Source organism: Corythoichthys intestinalis, chromosome 7 (genome assembly GCF_030265065.1).
Source record: "Corythoichthys intestinalis isolate RoL2023-P3 chromosome 7, ASM3026506v1, whole genome shotgun sequence".
NCBI classification, from domain to species: domain Eukaryota; kingdom Metazoa; phylum Chordata; class Actinopteri; order Syngnathiformes; family Syngnathidae; genus Corythoichthys; species Corythoichthys intestinalis.
Genome location: NC_080401.1, coordinates 54,232,746 through 54,251,446, shown reverse-complemented (window position 1 = coordinate 54,251,446; position 18,701 = coordinate 54,232,746). Strand labels below are relative to the sequence as shown.

At 37.6% G+C, this 18,701-nt stretch overlaps 1 protein-coding gene across 4 annotated transcripts in view; it reads right to left on the bottom strand.

The window, feature by feature from the left end:
- Nucleotides 1–18,701, bottom strand: part of palld (palladin, cytoskeletal associated protein) — a 144,886-nt gene that overhangs the window by 36,900 nt on the left and 89,285 nt on the right. For all 4 annotated transcript variants that reach the window (XM_057841882.1, XM_057841885.1, XM_057841883.1 and 1 more), the window contains exon 11: nt 17,630–18,014. In XM_057841882.1, coding sequence (XP_057697865.1) covers nt 17,630–18,014 — 385 coding nt within the window. The remainder of the gene's footprint in view (nt 1–17,629; nt 18,015–18,701) is intronic.

Genomic DNA, 18,701 nt, shown 5'->3' with positions numbered 1-18,701 from the left:
TAACCTTTAATCAACAGGAAGTGATCACAAAATGCCCCCAAATCAACAGGAAGTGAAATGATATCAACATGAAGTTACCCTGAAATGCCCCTGGATCAAGAGGAAATGAACCGATTACAACAGAGAGGTGGACTGATATCAACAGGAATTGACCTCGATTTGACCCCAAATCAACATGAAGTGACACTATAAATAGGAAGTGATCCCGACATGCACCCAAGTCAACAAGAGGTGACATGATATCAACATGAAGTAACACTGATATGCCCCGGATCAACAAGAAGTGAATCGGTATCAACAGTAAGTGACCTGATATCGACAGCAAGTGACCCCGACAAGGCCCCAAATCAAGAGGAAGGAATTTGATATCAACAGGAAGTGACCCAAAAATCATATAGTGATAAACCAATCAGCACAGCAAAGCTACCATCGCAATTTCAAATTGCATATTCTAGTTACATGTATTTATCTCTATGGTGTATTGATGAAAATTGCTACTATTATTATTTTGACTTTAAAATCATGAATGTTAATATCTTTTTAGCCTTGAATAAAATACAATGTAAAGCATTGGAGAATAACTACATAAAAATTGCATTAATTAAAAAAAAAAAAACTAAATAGGAAAAAATAGGGAAAAAAATACCACTGAAAATTCAAAAATTAAAATATAAAAAACTACTACAAAAATAATAGTTATTAAAGGTAAATATAGAAAATGATTCAAAAAAGCAAAAAAAAAGACTTAAATCTATTGTAAATACATGATTTTTGTCTGTATAATATTTTCAAAGAGATATTTTCCTTAGTTTGTAAAATGTTTGTATATTTTTAATTCATTTTCTATACTTTTTATTATGTTTCATGGTTTTATTTATTTATTTATTTATTTTTTACCTTTTTATTTACTCTTTTATAAAGCGTGAAAACAATAATTATTGCCCTCATTTCTAAATTGAAACAAATATTTGTTTTTTATTTAAAACAAAAAAAAAAACATATAGTACTTACATTGGAGGAATGCAAAACAACAACTAAAAATAATATAATAAAACAAATACAAAACATAGAAAATAAAATTGAACTACAGTAAAATACAGTAAAATATATGAAAATCCTCAAATAAAAAAATAAAATACAAAAATATTATTAAATAAATACAATTTATATTAAATATGGAAAATTCAAAAATTTAAAAACGATATTTAAATCTTTTTTTTCATTAAGATTTTTTTTCTACTTTATATTTTCAAAAAAAAATACATTTAGTTTTTTAAATGTTTGTATATTTTCAATTCATTTTCTATACTTTTAAAATGTCTTAAACTATTTTGGGGATTTTTTTTTCGTTTAGAATTTACTTATTTTTACTTCTATTTCTCAATGAATCTCTACCCCTCAACCATGCTCAAATGTCCAAATATGGTTCTCTCCCACCTCCAACAACGAATCTGACCCCGAAATCCCTGCTGCAACTTGCCTATTATCATTTCCTCCAAACAAAGGCTTATATAACGAAACCATAACTCATTTGCGAGCCCGTCCAACACTTTTTTCTGCTGAGAAATCAACTGCTCGGAATGTTGCTGGGACAATCTAGCTTGACCTTGACCCCTGCCAAAAACCCAGATATGATCAACATGTCACACTCTTGAAAGAAGAAAAAAGCTGAATTCCTGGCTTCGCTCGCCCGTCAGCTGACTTGGCAAAGACTTTCTCCTCCTCAGCCTCTTCCCGAAGCAACCCCCTACCCCTTAAAAAAAAAAATTCCCCCTGGCCCTCCGCGGCCTCTAATTGCGCACACACACACGAAAAATAGAAGCAGACTGTTTTCCTTTCAAAGGCAGCACAGAGACTTTTTCTTCCTTTTGGGTCTCACATTTCAACTTGATCCATCTATCCTCCTCCTCTCAAGGAATGCCCGACGCATTCTTTTCGGGATTGCTAGCATCTCCTTCAAATGGGATTAGGAGGAGGAGGAGAAGCGCTTAAATCACACACAAAAAAGTAACACTTAACGGATTGTCTGCCATTCACAGTGCTAGACGTCCAGTCTCCTTTGAAGTGGGATGGTTGGCAAAGAATGAACGAACTTTGAAAACGTTAGTAAAGCAGAGTTTTGGTCAAAGAGTGTTTAAAAAAAATGTTCAGTTTTTTATTTTTTTTAATTTTTAGTAAAGCAAAAAGTTACTTTTTGGTTAGGAATTGTGAATGCTTGGTTAAAAAAATGTGACCAAATATTTAGAATTTTGGTCAAAAAGTTAATTTTTGGTTAAAAAAAATTTGGGGGGGATGTTTGGTTTCAAGGAAAAGCACTTAGATGTCGAATCCAATTGAAGTGGGAATGACTGCAGAGAATGAATAAACCTACAAAACGTTCAAAAATGTAAATTTTTGGTCATAAAGTGTTCATTTTGGGTAAAAAAAAAAAGTGTTTTTTTTGGTTTACCAAAAAGTTAAGTATTTGATTAGGATTTGTGAATGCTTGGTTAACAAACAAAAAAAAAATACAAAATGTTTAGATTTTTTGTCAAAAAGTGCTCATTTTTGGTTTTATTGCTTGGTTAACAAACAAAAAAAAAAAAATACAAAATGTTTAGATTTTTTGTCAAAAAGTGCTCATTTTTGGTTTTATTAAAAAAAAAAAAAAAAAAAGATTTTTGATTTTTTTCAACAACAAAAAAAGCGTTGAAGACGTTGAATCCATTTGAGGCGGGGTTGATGGCAGAGAACGAACAAGACTTGAAAACATTCAAAAATGTAAAAAATGTTTTTGGTCAAAAAGTGTTTTCATCAAAAAAAAAAAAAAAAAAAAAAAAAGGATTTTCTCAAACATTTGACTTTTTGGTTAAATTTTTAAAAATTTTTTGGTAAAGCAAAAATTGGACGTTTTGTTTACAAATTGTGAATGCTTGGTCTAAAAAAAAAAATTGTACAAAATATTTAGATATTTGGTCAAGTGTTCATTTTTGGTTTAATTAAAAAAAATTTTTTTTTAATTTGGATTTTTGGTTTTTGAAAAAAGCGCTTCGACGTCCAATCCATTTGAAGTGGGATGGATGGCAGCAAATGAACAAATGTTGAAAAACAGATTTTTGGTCAAAAAGTGTTAAAAAATGTTTAGTTTTTTTTTTTTTTTTTTTTTTTTTTTTACTTTTTAGTAAAGCAAAAAGTTACTTTTTGGTTAGGAATTGTGAATGCCTGCTTAAACAATGTGACCAAACAGTTATTTATTTATTTATTTATTTAATTTTTGGTTTGTCAAAAAAAAATTAAAAAAAATTTAAAAAAGCACATAGACGTTGAATCTATTTGAAGCGGGGTTGATGGCAGAGAATGAATAAGACTTCAAAACGTTCAAAAATGTACATTTTACAAGTACAAGTGTTCATTTTGGGTAAAAAAAAAAAAAAAAAAAAAAGAGTTTCTCAAACATTTGACTTTTTGGTTAGCAACTGTGAATGGTTAAAAAAGAAATGTACATTTTTGGGTCAAAAAGTGTTAAAAAAAAAGGATTTTACATTTTGGGTAAAAAGGTTTTTTTGTTTGGTTGGAGAATGTGAATGTTTGATTAAAAAAGTGAAAAGTAAATTTTTTGTTTCAAAAATAGTTTTGGGTTGAAATTGAGATTTTTTTCCGCCAAAAATTGTTATATTTGGATCCTAAATGGTTAATGTCACAGATAGAAGTCCAATCCATTTGAAGTGGTAGTGCGCCAGCCAATAAAAGTTTTTTCTTTCACTGTCAGCCCTCCCACTTCAAATCAGTTGGCCGTTGATTGCAGTTAATGGTGATTTCTTGTCAAAACATTTTTTTTCTTCTTTTTTTTTAACATTTTTGTTTAGAAATTGTGATTGCTGGTTTTAAAAAAAAGTGTTCATTTTTGGGCAAAACTTGTTAACTTTGACTCTTAAATGGTTAATATTAGTTCAAAAAGTTTATGTTAGGTAAGCAAGCCCTCCCACTTCAAATGGATTGGACGTCTAGCGCCGCTAATGGTAGACAATCAGTTAAATATTTCTATGGCTTGCTTATTACGTTGACCCCCTGAACACAACGCTAATCTGGTGCCTCTGGCCTTCTTTGCAAACAGTTCTCGTCCTGACAGAAAAAAAAATGGTCATAAAATGTTCAAAAAGTTGACTTGTGGATTTTTTTAAACCAAGGATTTACAATGCCTAAACAAAAGTCATTTTTGGCTTAAGATGTTTTTAACCCAAAATTAACACTTTTTGACCAAAAATCTAAATATTTTTGTCACATTTCTATTTTAACCTTTCGTTCATTCTCTGCCATCCATCCCATTTCAAGTGGATTGGTCGTCTAGCACCGTCAATGACAACCAATGAGCTAAAAAAAATTCCATTATTTGCACCCTCCTTCCAATGGGTGGATCACTAGCAGACGTCCAATCCATTTGAAGTGGGAGAGTTGGCAGTAAGTATTCGTTGCCACCCTACCACTTCAAACGGATTGGACTTCTACTAGTAATAAATTGTTTTAAACTCACAGCAAAAAAATTAAAAGTAACCAGATGATTGATTATCCATCACCATGAACTCTTTGGCTGCCTTTGACGGCGCTAGACGTCTAATCCGATTGAATTGGGAGGAAAACTCATTCGCTTCCATCATCCCACTTCAAATGGATTGAACGTCTAGCAGTGATAAACGCATTTCTATACACAGCTGAAGGATAAAAAAGAGGAGTTATCAAGTCGGAAAAATCAATGAAAAAGTAGATTTTTAGTCCAAATAGAGACTATTTTTGTTACCTTTAAGCGTTTGACGTCCTCGCGGTGCAGGAGCTTGTACAATACTGTGGCCCGTCAGGTACGAGCGACCTATATAGAGCGAGCGCTCGTTTTGCAAACTAGACGCTGACGCTCCCTTCCCTTCCCTCCCTCCGCTTGAGTCAGGCTGTCTGCCAGACGGGGCCTCCTCCTCTCTTGGCCTTCATAATAAAACAAACTTTCAAAGTAAAACTGAACTGTCGGAAATCAATGAACGTTAAGGGCTAGGCAAACTGAACCCAAATAAATTGATCAAAATTTTCTTTTTCATACTGTCTGATCACGTTGGCAATATACGTATTTTTGTTAATTTTTTGTTTTTTAATTTTTTATGTTTAACTCACTGGCTGCCATAGACGGCGACAGACGTCCAATCCATTTGAAGTTGAAATGGATTTCTAGTATTGAGAAACTCATAGCCATAATTCAACATCTAAAATCAAATAGACAGTACCCTCCATAATTATTGGCATCCCTAGTTAAGATGTGTTTTTCAGCTTCTAAATTTTTTTTTTTAATTCAAATAATATGGGACCTTAATGGAAAAAAAAGAGAAAAATCCAACCTTTAATACAAGTGCATTCATTCAGTGGGGAAAAAAATCGCACATAAAGAAAAAAATATTTGACATCAAATAATGTGTGTCACAATTATTAGCACCCCTGGTGTTAATACTTTGTACAACCCCCTTATGCCAACAAAACAAGGTCTGGGGACTGAGATGGCCATGGGAGGAGCTTGATTTTGTGTCTGGTGAACCATTTCTGTGTAGATTTGGCCATATGTTTAGGGTCATTGTCTTGCTGAAAGACCCAGTGACGACCCATCTTCAGCTTTCGGGCAGAGGGCAACAGATTTTGATTTAAAATGTCCTGGTATTTCAAAGCATTCATGACGCCATGCACCCTAACAAGGTTCCCAGGGCCTTTGGAAGCGAAACAGCCCCACAGCATCACTGACCCACCCCCATACTTCACAGTGGGTATGAGGTGCTTTTCAGCATGCGCATCTTTCGTGGCACGCCAGACCCACTTAGAGTGTTTGTTGCCAAAAAGCTCAATCTTGGTCTCATCTGACCAAAGCTTTATGTGGGATTTTTTTCCCCACTGAATGAATGCACTTGTATTGAAGGTTGGATTTTTCTCTTTTTTTTCCATTAAGGTCCCATATTATTTGAATTTTAAAAAATATATATTAGAAGCTAAAAAAACACATCTTTTTCAGGGGTGCCAATAATTATGGAGGGCACTGTATATATTTTTTTTTTACCAGAAAGTTTTACCAACATTTTTTTAAAACTAAGAATTAAGACTTTTGACCCCAAATCTTTTTTTTTCACACTTTTTTTTTAATTTCACCAAGCATTTACCATTTCTAACTTAAAGTAAAATTTTTGTTTACCGCAAAATTAAAACACTAATTTTTCCCAACAAATTGAACACTTTTTGACCAAAATCTACATTTTTTTTAAATCTGTCATGATGAGCACTTTTACTTATTGGCTGCGATTGACAGCAATAGGAGTCCAATCCATTTGAAATAGGAAGACTTGCTTAAACTTTTTTAACTTGACATGAGGCTTAATCTTCAATTAGCTGAGGTTTAATTAGTGGGTGGAGTTGATTCCAACAAATTCCGTGCAGTTTGTTAGTTATTTGTTAGTTTCACGGGTCCGGAGTGGCTAAGCTAGCGTGAGTCATTGGTCCCATCTTAGCATGCCAATAAAAAACAACATAGGACTGATGAAGGTGGGAAGTCTGAGTTTTCCAACCTCCGACCAGGAGAAATATCATTGGAATGCCACTTAAACTGGGACGACTTACCCCGACTTCATGAGCCGTTTCAATCTGACGTCACTCGAAAAACTGGCACTGCCCGTCGAAAAGCAGCCAGTCAATAGTAAAACTAAAGAAGGCAGTTAGTTTAAAGTCTGTACTATTTACCATAGCCATCGTTTTTCCTTCACTTTTGGATCGCTTACGAGAAGTCAGGTTTTCTGGAGGTCAAAATGTCTTTTGATGGCCAAAATAAAAAAAAAAACTTGCCACAATCAGCCATCTTTCTTTTTACATTCGCTTGGAATGCTTGGAGGTCGCAACTGGTACCATTCGAGTGGGTTAAGTCCGACTTCCCACCTTCCTCGAATGCAGCATGCTCACGAGTGGTTGAAGCACTCCTCTCTATTGTGGTCGCTAGGGCTGCAGCTATCGATTATTTCAGTAGTCGATTAATCGATGAACCATTAGTTCGATTAATCGAGTAATCGGATAAGGAACATGAAAAATTAAATTACCTGAGCTGAGCCTCAAACGGTATAATAAATCAATAAATGAGGATCAATGTACAACAAAAGAACAATTGGCTAACTTACATAGCAAAAGTCCGCTAGTTTAAATGCTATAAACTTTTTTTACAGTGCTCTTAACAAATGGTTCAGACACATATTCCCACAAAAATAGGCCAAATGTACCTATAAACTAAATTACGAATGCATTTAAAAAAATTTTTTTTTTTTTAAATAGCTCAAGCAAAAACTTAGCTTATGTTGGTCTTAACAGGGAGCACCTGGATTCAGCCATGTGAAATGAGGCAGACTAGAAGGCAGTGTATCCACCCAAATCAATAAACTAAATGCAAACACTTTCAAAATAAACCATTACAATGCCACTTAAATTAAACGAATACTTGAAGCAGCAAAATTCAATTCGAATCTTTTTTTCTAATCGAATACTCGAGTTAATCGATTAATCGTTGAAGGACTAGTGGTCGCATTACCTATCTAGAGTTACGGCAGTATGGTGTGAAATTGTTTTGGCCGCATGTGTATTTTGAACAATGAGCTCTATTTTGAATTTGATTTGACTGTTAGATCTGTTAATAACTTTTTATTGGCATGCTAAGACAGGACCATTGACTCGCGCTGGCTTAGACACTCTGGAGCCCTGAAACTAATAAATAACTAACAAACTGCACGGAATTTGTTGAAATGAACTCCACCGAATAATTAAAACCCCAGCTAACTCGAAGATTAAGCCTAATGTAAAAAAATCTTATTTTGGGCTAAAGTTAACAAGTTTTGCTAAAAAATGAACACGATATTTTGATTTGTTTTTATATTTTTTTTTAACCAAAAATTAAGTTTATTACCAAAAATCTAAATTTTTCTGTCAGGACCTGCACTCCAACGCATTGACTGCGCTAGATATCCCATCTGTTTGAAGTGAGTAGGTTGACTTTTCCAAAATAAGCATGCTTCATCCCAAGAATGCATGATTTCTAAGCAAAATCTAACATTTTTTTTTAAAAAAAACAAAATTTAACGTTTTTTTTTCTTTTACCAAAAATCATCACTTTTTGACCAAACATCTCCATTTTTTTCTCTTATTACAAACACTTTTACACATTGACTGCAATTTATGGCAATAAGCATCCAATCCATTTGAAATGGAATACTGACTTACCCAAAATTCAGCTTTTATGATTAGCATTAACCATTTAAGAGCCAACACAACGAGCTGAAGATGCGCCATATCTTACAGATAGTAAAATCATACAACTTTATTCTTTTTTTTTTTTTTTTAATCATCTTATTCTCCGGGTTTTTTGGCGCGCCACACAGCCCTAACCGTTTGGCCGATCGACACCGTTCGATTATCGAAACGACTGGAATTTTGGCGCAATGCAATGACTTTTTCGAACGACCCCGGAAAATGTTTCGTTCGCCCGTACATGCTGGATTTTTGAAAACTTTTTTTTTTTTTTTCCCAAAACGCTACTTGTCCTATAATTTTGACCAAATCACGTAATTGGGACATCAAAAGTGAAATAAAATGAAAGAAATGTCTCCAAATCAACAGGAAGTGACCTGATATCAACAGGATGTGTCCCCTGAAATGTCCCTAAATCAACCTGGGCAGGTCTTAGATCTGTATCTACCACAGCAAAGCCTCATCGTAATTTCTCCAGAAATTGCAGTTTCTAGTTGTATGTGTTGTTAGCCTGCATCGTAGCAGTGTTTGGTCTTGTCACTCATGTGACGTGCTGCACCCTTGCCCTGCACATACACTCACTGGTGTCCTCTCCGGGCTCCAGACTAGCTTTTTTTGAAACAAAAAGATTTGTCTCGATGGAATGTGTCATATTGCTTTAGCCTTTAAAGGTCCGTGTTGAGTGATCATCACACGTTAAATGATGTGACTTGCAGCGTTAGCATAGCGCTCACGTTAGCATTAGCATTTAGCTTGGCGAGCGTCATCTTAAAGCAGTAATGTGAAGTAAAGTTGGCCAACCATGTTTTAGAATAATATCAATGGCTAAACAGTTATAAACATATTTTCGTTATTTTTTTTAACGCAACCCTTCCAGATCTTTTGTTTAACCCATAGCAACGCCCTTGATAACGAAAATGCTTTTCTTCGGCAATCTTCGGAAATGACGTCACACTTAGAAGTACGAGGGAAGTCCGCCATAGAACAGTATTGTTTGTTGCATTGCTTCTCAGTAAGATGCCACAGCGGTGTGTGGCGATGTTTTGTTCTCACTCAAACGAAAAGTTGTATGAGTGGCCAAAGGATAGCAGGGCACGTAAATGGACATCTTTCGTTCGCACGAAGCGAATTAATTTCACGCCATCATCGAGTAGTGTTCTCTGCTGCAAACTCCTTGAAGATGCCTGCTTCCTTAACCGGTCTCCTTATGATCAAGGAGTTGCCAAAAAGTGTGATTTTTGGATAGATGACTGATGACTTTGTCAAAGCAGAGCTGCCAACTGTTGTGGAATGAACAGTATAAGCTAGCGACATTAGCCGAAAGTTAACTCGTGGCAATACCCGATCATAGTTGTTGTTGCGTTCGCTAGGTCATGCGTGTTTAAATTGTGCGTCATCTACGATCTTGTCCGAAAGGGTTAATCCACTGTCAATCGGGAAAGGGGTGTGGATGAGCACATAAACGGGTCGGCGTCGCAGTAATTCACGTTCACGTTGCAGTAAGAGACACACACCGCCGGTGAGTTTGTGCACATTTATTTGTATTTGTATTATGTATTTCCACCTTCATGCTTCAAGCATTGCATTGTATTTGTACAGTTCGGCGTTTCTTTCACGGTGATCGCTTGATAGCTTTCTAGTTTGTGTTTCGCGAGAGCCGCTGACAGGTGACAACTTAGCATGTTGGCATTGAGTCAATCTCGCAGCGAATCAGAGAGCGGCTCAAGTCACACAGTGAATCATGGGAAATGTAGTCTCGGGACAACACTGAAGTGGTGCTTTGTAATCTGTTCGCTTGTGTGAAAAAACTACATTTCCTCACGCCATTAGACGCCACTTCCTGCCGAGAGCCGTGCCGAGCTGTGTTCTTACTGTTAGCTCCATGTGTTAATAAAGAAACAAAGTTGTCAGCACGTCGTGTGTTCGATACATTTGTAGACAAAAAGCTCATAACAAGACACTATGGACGATCCGTTTAAGAGACGCTGGAGTAGTAGGAGGCGAGGAGGAGAAGCAAAACTTTGCGGTCGAATGTGGCGGCAGTCCGCTATTATTTTGTTTTCTTATTGTTGCCACAATAAAGTGGAGAAAGCCATCAACGACTCATCTCCTTCTTTCCCCCCAACGTTTCTATATTATTATTTTATATGCACGAGTGCTGCCGGATCTGCCAAAATGAACATGAAGTCTGATTATTATTTTTTCTAACAATGTCATCAGATAGACAAAAACATAAAATTATGTGCAAATGCCTGCATCTTCAAATCATGAAAATAATAACAGCCTACATCTTACAAATCTTGTAATCTCGATGGGTCTTGTATCCATTCCATGTCAGGTAGTCTAGGCACATTGTTTGCATCCTGATTAGCGTCTGGCTAATACATGTTAGGTCCAACATAAAATTCCAAGCTCCTCTTCTTCCTCCAACTCTTCAAAAACTTGGATCTCCTCCCTTGCGCTTGATCTATCGCTTATATCGCTGTTTGAATCATTGTTTGAAGGGCTTTGCATGTCGGCCGTATGTATGGAGCTGCCATCGCTGTTCCCGGTGTGACGTATCACTTCCGGGTTCGTCCCCTTTCAGGCTCGAACTTCGGAAACGCGATTATTTTGCCAAATATACAACATATAAATTATTTTTTTCATGCTTTATTTGTAGGACAATGTTTAATTACTTTAATTGTGACCCTATTTGGCATGTTATGAAATTCACATTACTGCTTTAAACTCTTGGTTTTTATTTATTTAATTAATTGAAAATCATTTACTGTTTTCCTGAGTGTGTATTATCATCACAAAGATGGCGATGTCCTTTGCTGACACGACAGTTATGTTCTCATCCGACAATGTTCATTTAAAATTGTTGGAAACCTTCATTTATTCATTTATTTTTGGACGAAAACTTTTGAATTTTACAGATGAAAACATTTCGATTAATTGTTGAGTAAAACTTTTTTTTAAAGTTTTTGTTGCCCAAAGCTAGACAAAGACAAACACATTTGGAAATGACTAAAATATGACTAAGACTAATAAGTATTTTCATCCAAAAGGCTAAGACGAAAATCAAGAGGGCGGCCAAACACAACACTGGTCCATACAATAATATTGTTTAATCAATTAGCTATCTCACAGCTAATAACAAAAATCCAACTGAAATTTCCTCAATCTACGAACTCAACCATAAAATCGTCCAGTTTTTCACCGTAAATAGTAGCAAATGAGTTACATGGAGCGACATTTTGACAGTTCTAAAATTAAAGATGGATTGAAGGAGCTTTTCTTAAAAAGATCGTGTGACACAGGGGATAAACGCAAATGGATTCATGAGGGAATACATCATGTAGATAAAACATGGCGTGGGACTATTACTCTTATGTGTCCAGTATTCAGTTTCTCGCCATTTAAAAAAAAAAACAACAATGCCTTTGGGAATTACTCATGTCTATTTTTGTGTGTAATGCCCCCCATGCTTTCAGTGTTTTCCAGCCTGTTGATGAATCACAGTGTTGACGTTGGGAGTGGGTGTCTGTGTAAGTGTGTTAGTCTGGGGTCACCGTGTCTATGTAACATGAGGCCAAGCTCTATTGACTCACTGCTATTGTTGACTCACTACGGTACTTAAGAAGCCAGTCAAAAGTGTAAAACATCTATCAGACTGATCAGTGACTGCCAATAGTGTTCCCTCGTTTTTCGCGGTTAATGGGGACCAGAAACTGCTGCGATAAGAGGAAAAACCGCAAACTAGCTAATTTAGATTTAAAGTCAATTTTTGTGTGTGTGTTTTCAATGTATTCATTCAGATTTAGCATTGGAAAGAGATACATATAAGACATTTTCCCCCCACTTTTTCCCCAAATTATTATTATTATTTATTTATTTATTTTTATGTACAGTGGTACAGAGTTGTGCAAGTTCTCCTACTTGAAAAGATTAGAGAGGCCTGTAATTGTCAACATGGGTAAACCTCAAACATGAGAGACAGAATGTGGAAAAAAAAAATCACATTGTTTGATTTTTAAAGAATTTATTTCCAAATTAAAGTGGAAAATAAGTATTTGGTCACCTACAAACAAGCAAGATTTCTGGCTGTCAAAGAGGTCTAACTTCTTCTAACGAGGTCTATAACGAGGCTCCACTCGTTACCTGTATTAATGGCACCTATTTTAACTCATTATCGGTATAAAAGACACCTGTCCACAATCTCTGTCAGTCACACTCTAAACTCCACTATGGCCAAGACCAAAGAGCTGTCGAAGGACACCAGAGACAAAATTGTAGACCTACACGAGGCTGGGAGGACTGAATCTGCAATAGGTAAAACGCTTAGTGTAAAGAAATCAACTGTGGGAGCAATTATTAGAAAATGGAAGACATACAAGACTACTAATAATCTTCCTCGATCTGGGGCTCAATGCAAGATCTCACCCCGTGGCGTCAAAATGATCACAGGAACGGTGAGCAAAAATCCCAGAACCACACAGAGGGACCTAGTGAATGACCTACAGAGAGCTGGGACCACAGTAACAAAGGCTACTATGAGTAACACAATGCGCTGCGAGGGACTCAAATCCTGCATTGCCAGACGTGTCCCCCTGCTGAAGCCAGTACACGCCCAGGCCCGTCTGCGGTTCGCTAGAGAGCATTTGGATGATCCAGAAGAGGACTGGGAGAATGTGTTATGGTCAGATGAAAGCAAAATAGAACTTTTTAGTAGAAACACAAGTTCTCATGTTAGGAGGAGAAAGAATACTGAATTGCATCCGAAGAACACCATACCCACTGTGAAGCATGGGGGTGGAAACATCATGCTTTGGGGCTGTTTTTCTGCAAAGGGACTAGGACGACTGATCTGTGTAAAGGAAAGAATGAATGGGGTCATGTATCAAGAGATTTTGAGTGAAAATCTCCTTCCATCAGCAAGGGCGTTGAAGATGAGACGTGGCTGGGTCTTTAAGACTGACAATGATCACAAACAAACAGCCAGGGCAACAAAGGAGTGGCTTCGTAAGAAGCATTTCAAGGTCCTGGAGTGGCCTAGCCAGTCTCCAGGTCTCAACCCCATAGAAAATCTGCGGAGGGAGTTGAAAGTCTGTGTTGCCCAACGACAGCCCCAAAACATCACTGCTCTAGAGGAGATCTGCATGGAGGAATGGGCCAAAATACCAGCAGCAGTGTGTGAAAAGGTTGTGAAGCGTTACTGAAACGTTTGGCCTACGTTATTGCCAAGAAAGGGTACATAACAAAGTATTGCGATGAACTTTTGGTATTGACCAAATACTTATTTTCCACTATGATTTGCAAATAAATTCTTTAAAAATCAAACAATGTGATTTTCTGGTTGTTTTTTTCCACATTCTGTCTCTCATGGTTGAGGTTTACCCATGTTGACAATTACAGGCCTCTCTAATATTTTCAAAGGGGAGAACTTGCACGATTAGTGCTTGACTAAATACTTATTTGCCCCACTGTCTATATATGTTAATAAATGTTTTTTAAACACTTCAAATGTAATCGTTCCATATGTTTTAAACATGTTACTGTCCCACTGAATTATTTCTAAACAAGAATAAAGTAGAAAAATGCTTGTATTTATAAAATGCTTCATTGACTGAGTCCACTCGAATCCGCTCAAGCTGCTCATTTACACACAATGAGTTGCCACAGCATTTTCATGATTACATTCTACATACATACATTGATTCATGAATCATTTCTAATGGCATTTATCCATGTTTTTTTTTCATTCTATTGATGCCAATGTACTTGGATTCCATTGACACCTATGTAAGTTGATACCACTGACGTCCATAGACGTCCAAATTTTTTCCCATTCATTTTCAGTGGGAATCTCCCCCCCCCCCCCCCCCCCCCCCCAAAATCAACAGGAAATGACCAAATATCAATAGGACGTGTACCCCAAATGTCCCCGATTGCATTGACGCTTATGGAGGGTGCTGCCATTGACGGGTATGGACGTCCAATTTTCCCAATCATTTTTAATGGCGTTTACTTTGTTTAATGCCATTGACTGGCCTTATTGTCCATTCTATTGATAGACCTGAGTGGGGCTAAGATATGTACCTCCACAGAGGAAAGACCCAGGTGTAATTTCTCCCGAAATTGCAGTTTCTAGTTCGGATTGAAACACGATCATGTTCCAAAAAAAGTTGATTTCCACATCCCAAAAAATTAAAAAATGACATTAATCTATTGATAGATTAACCGCGAGACACAATGGATGGGACATTTATCGCCGTAAATGGCAGTCAACCACTTAATGACCCAGAAAAAAAACTATTTGGATGAGCATTGTGTTCAGGATCAAGATTAGGGTCCGAAATTAGGACCAAAACTGGATACAGATTATGATTTGGAGTACCATGAATGACATTATCATGCATTTTAATGTGTGTGCGTGGCTCCGTGTTTTGCATTCCAGAAGGTCTCCCGTCTGTGAACAGAGCACTTAAGTTTCCATGCTGTCAAGTGGCAAACATACGAGTCCACTCTCAGGTCTTCCGTGACCCGCTTCTATCATACTGTTCACTAAGCCCCCCCCCGTTCCCCTTTTCTCCCTGTGAGGGAGGTCAGTGCGAACAGCAGCTCTCTTCCTTATTTGGAAACTTTCTCCATTCCATACAGGTCATTCTAGCCTGACCGACCAATCGCGCTCCGAAACGGTCTGGCGTCTCAGCCAATCCCGGGCCTCGCGTGTCCATTTAAGGACTGCCCATCTCTCAAAAAACAGGAGGCCGATGTGACGTTAGGATATTTTTTGACTCATGTTCAATACCCCAAACCCCCTTCTGGGGCCTCTTTGTGTTGTTTTTCTTAAGGAAAGTGAGCCAGTTTCACTTTGACTTAGGGGTGAACCACATCCCAACCGCGCATGCTGCTGATCTTGCATACAAAACCACAAGCAACACCTCGGCAAGGGGGCCATTGTTAAGACTTCATTAAAGGGTTGATTACTTCCACTTCCACAAACACGCCGTGACTCACGGTGAAGATATTCCACCAATGCCAGGCAGCCCGAGCAGCCTTGATCGGCGATGCGACGCAAATAAAAGGAAAATAACTCGGTCCTGATGCCGTGGAACCAAATTAAGATCAGATTTAGGAGATATGTTAGATAACAGACTGAAGATTAAGGCCAGAACCAGGACCAGGTTCAAGAATGTAATTAAGATCAGATACAAGACAGAAAAACTAAAATCAAAACAAGTATCAAGATCAACTACCAGACTCCAAATCAGAACCAGAATCGGGATTTAGATTGGAAACAGAAACGGTTCAGAAGAATAATTAAAATACAGATTAGAATGCCTGGTATCAGGATCTATCAGGATTAGATCACATGATACAGATTAGAATGCCTGGTATCAGGATCTATCAGGATTAGATCACATGATCAAGATTCAAGCGCCAGTATCAAGATTGAGATCAGAGTGAGGAACAGAATCAAGATTAATATTAGGCTCAAAATCAGGATAAATATTGGGATCATTCAGAAAAAAGGATCAGGAGTGTAGAATATGAAAACTTTTTTTTTTTAAATTGAAGTCAGGATTAGGAAAAAGACTCAAATCTGAACTACGATTAGAATCGTGATTGGGAATAAAAGCAGGAAAGGGATCAGTATTCAAACAAAAATCAGGACCTAAATCAGGATTTTATCAAGACTGGGCTCAAAATTATAATCAAAATTAAGATTAGAACAGCATTACATGTTTATATTAGGATTAGAACACGGTCATGATTTGGATCTGACTTGGCAAAAGTATAAACACTGATCAGAATTAGGAGTAGAAATAACAAGAAGATAAATTTCAGATTAGGACTAGGATGAAAATGAATCAAGAATCGGAATCTGATCTGAGTTAACATAAAAATATAGCTGGGAATGACCTCTGTCACAGTTAAACTTGGGATCTGAAACAGTTCAATATCAGGATTTGATTAAAATCTGAACTACGATTACAATCGTGATAGGGAATAAAAGCAGGAGAGGGATCAGTGTTCAAACTAAAACCAGGATTCTAATCAAAGATTGGGCTCAGAATTCTAGTTAAAATTAAGATTAGAACAACAGCATCACATGTTTATATTAGGATTAGAACACGGTCAGAATCTGGATCTGATTTGGGAACAGTATAAACCCAGATCAGAATTAGGAACAGAAATGACAAAAAGATACATTTCAGATTAGGACTAGGATTAAAAATGAATCAAGAATCAGAATCTGATCTGAGGTAACATACAAAATATCGATGAGAATGATATCTATCATAGTTAACTTGGGATCTGAACAAGTTCAATATCAGGACCAGAATCAGGATAAATATTGGGATCAATCAGAACGACGGATCAAAATTGAGTTAAGAATGAAGACACTTCTTAAAATTAAAAAGTCTGGATTAGGAAAAAGATTCAAATCTGAACTACGATTAGAATTGTGATTGGGAATAAAAGCAGGAAAGGGATCAGTATTCAAACTAAAATCAGGATTCTATCATGATTGGGCTCAAAATTATAGTTAAAATTAAGATTAGAACTACAGCATCACATGTATATAGTAGGACTAGAACACGGTCAGAATTTGGATCTGACTTGGGAACAGTATAAACCCTGATGAGAATTAGGAACAAAAACAACAAGAAGATAAATGTCAGATTAGGACTAGGATTAAAAATGAATCAAGAATCAGAATCTGATCTGAGTTAACATAAAAATAGCGATGAGAATGACCTCTATCATAATTAAACTAGGGATCCGAACCAGGTCAATATCAGGACCAGAATCAGGATCTGAATTCAGATATATCAGTGTTTAAAACTGTGTAAAACCGACTCCAGTTTCTGGCTTTTGATCCTTTTTCAAACCTTCTGTTTCAACAACGGACACCCAACTGTAACACGACTTAAACATAACTGAATCACAATCCTGTTTTGCTGCCATTGACGGCGATAGACGTCCAATCCATTTGGCAATCTCAATTCCTGCCATCCCAGTTGAAATGGATTTGATGTCATTGTCTATCCAAGGCATTGAATGAGTTAATCGATTGATAGATTAATCAAAATAGATTGGAAATCTAATGCCATTAATGGCATGAAGGAGTAAGGTTAGATGAGTTGTATCCACTACAGGGGATGTTGGTGGACAATTCTGACATGGCGAGATTGTCATGTCAGTGGAATGCTTGTGTTCCTGGGATTTCCCTTGTTTAACCGTTTGAAAACGCTATCAGGTCTCCCACCAGAGTCTCCCAGGCGGCAGGTCGGACCCTCCGCTAAGTCTAACTCTCCCCCAGGGTGCAGACGAGTGATAGGGGGTGGGTACTTACAGCTTTGGTTTGGGCTTGGTAGGAAGCGGTGGGGCCTCCCTCCCGGGGGATGGAGACGTCTTTCCAGGGGTGGGAGGGGACTCTGACGGCACCTGGTCAGACCGCGGAGGTGGGGGTGGCGGGGAAGGAGGCGCAGGAGGGGGCGCGGGTTCCGTCGGCGGAGAGACGGCCCGGCCGTTGGGCATGCCGCTGGTATCGTCGTGGCTTTCTCCGGCCTCAGGATGCCACAGCTCCACTTCCTGAGGCGGCATCTTGGGAGGCAGTTCCAGAAGGCTGATCTCAGTGGGTGGGGGCGGCAGTGGCGGCGGCGGGGGGAAGGACGCTCGGTCCTCCAGCGCCGAGCTATCTCCAGACGGGCCGTTATTGGAGGAGGAGTCCTCGGCTCCTGAGGGGAAATAAACAGCAGAGAAAATGGGAAGGGTTCCTCGATGAACTCTGGCTTTTATCTTATTTAGTGTCCGTCTATCATCGCATCTTAAGCAGCCCCCAATCAAGTTCAGGCACTTCCTGTTTAGTCAAACCTCCTTCGTAGGGTGGGATGGACTCACTTGTACACAAAATGATCACAACATTAGGTACACCAGGTTTTGATTAAACTTCCAATTTTGATCCAGATTCTGTTTGCGATTCTGATGTCAGTTTCAAACTTGAGTCCACTTCCAATTTGATGTCAATCTATATCCAGATTGTGATTCCAGTTCCAGTTTTGATCCAGATTCTGTTCGCGATTCTGATGTCAGTTTCAAACTTCACTGCACTTCCAATTTTGATCTCAATCTAGATCCAGATTCTGATTCCACTTACATTTTTGATCCAGATTCTGGTTGTGGTTCTGATGCCATTTTCACATCTAATTCCACTCGCAATTCTAATCTTAATCTAGATCCTTATCTGGCCACATTTCTTAAGGCAATTTCAAACCTTATCCCACTTCCAATTTTGATCTAGATTCTGGTCACGAGACTGACATCATTTTCAAATCAATTTCTGCTTCCAATTTTGATCTCAATCTCGATCCTGATCCAGATTCCTGTATCAATCTTATTTCCAATTCTGATTACACTTCCAATTT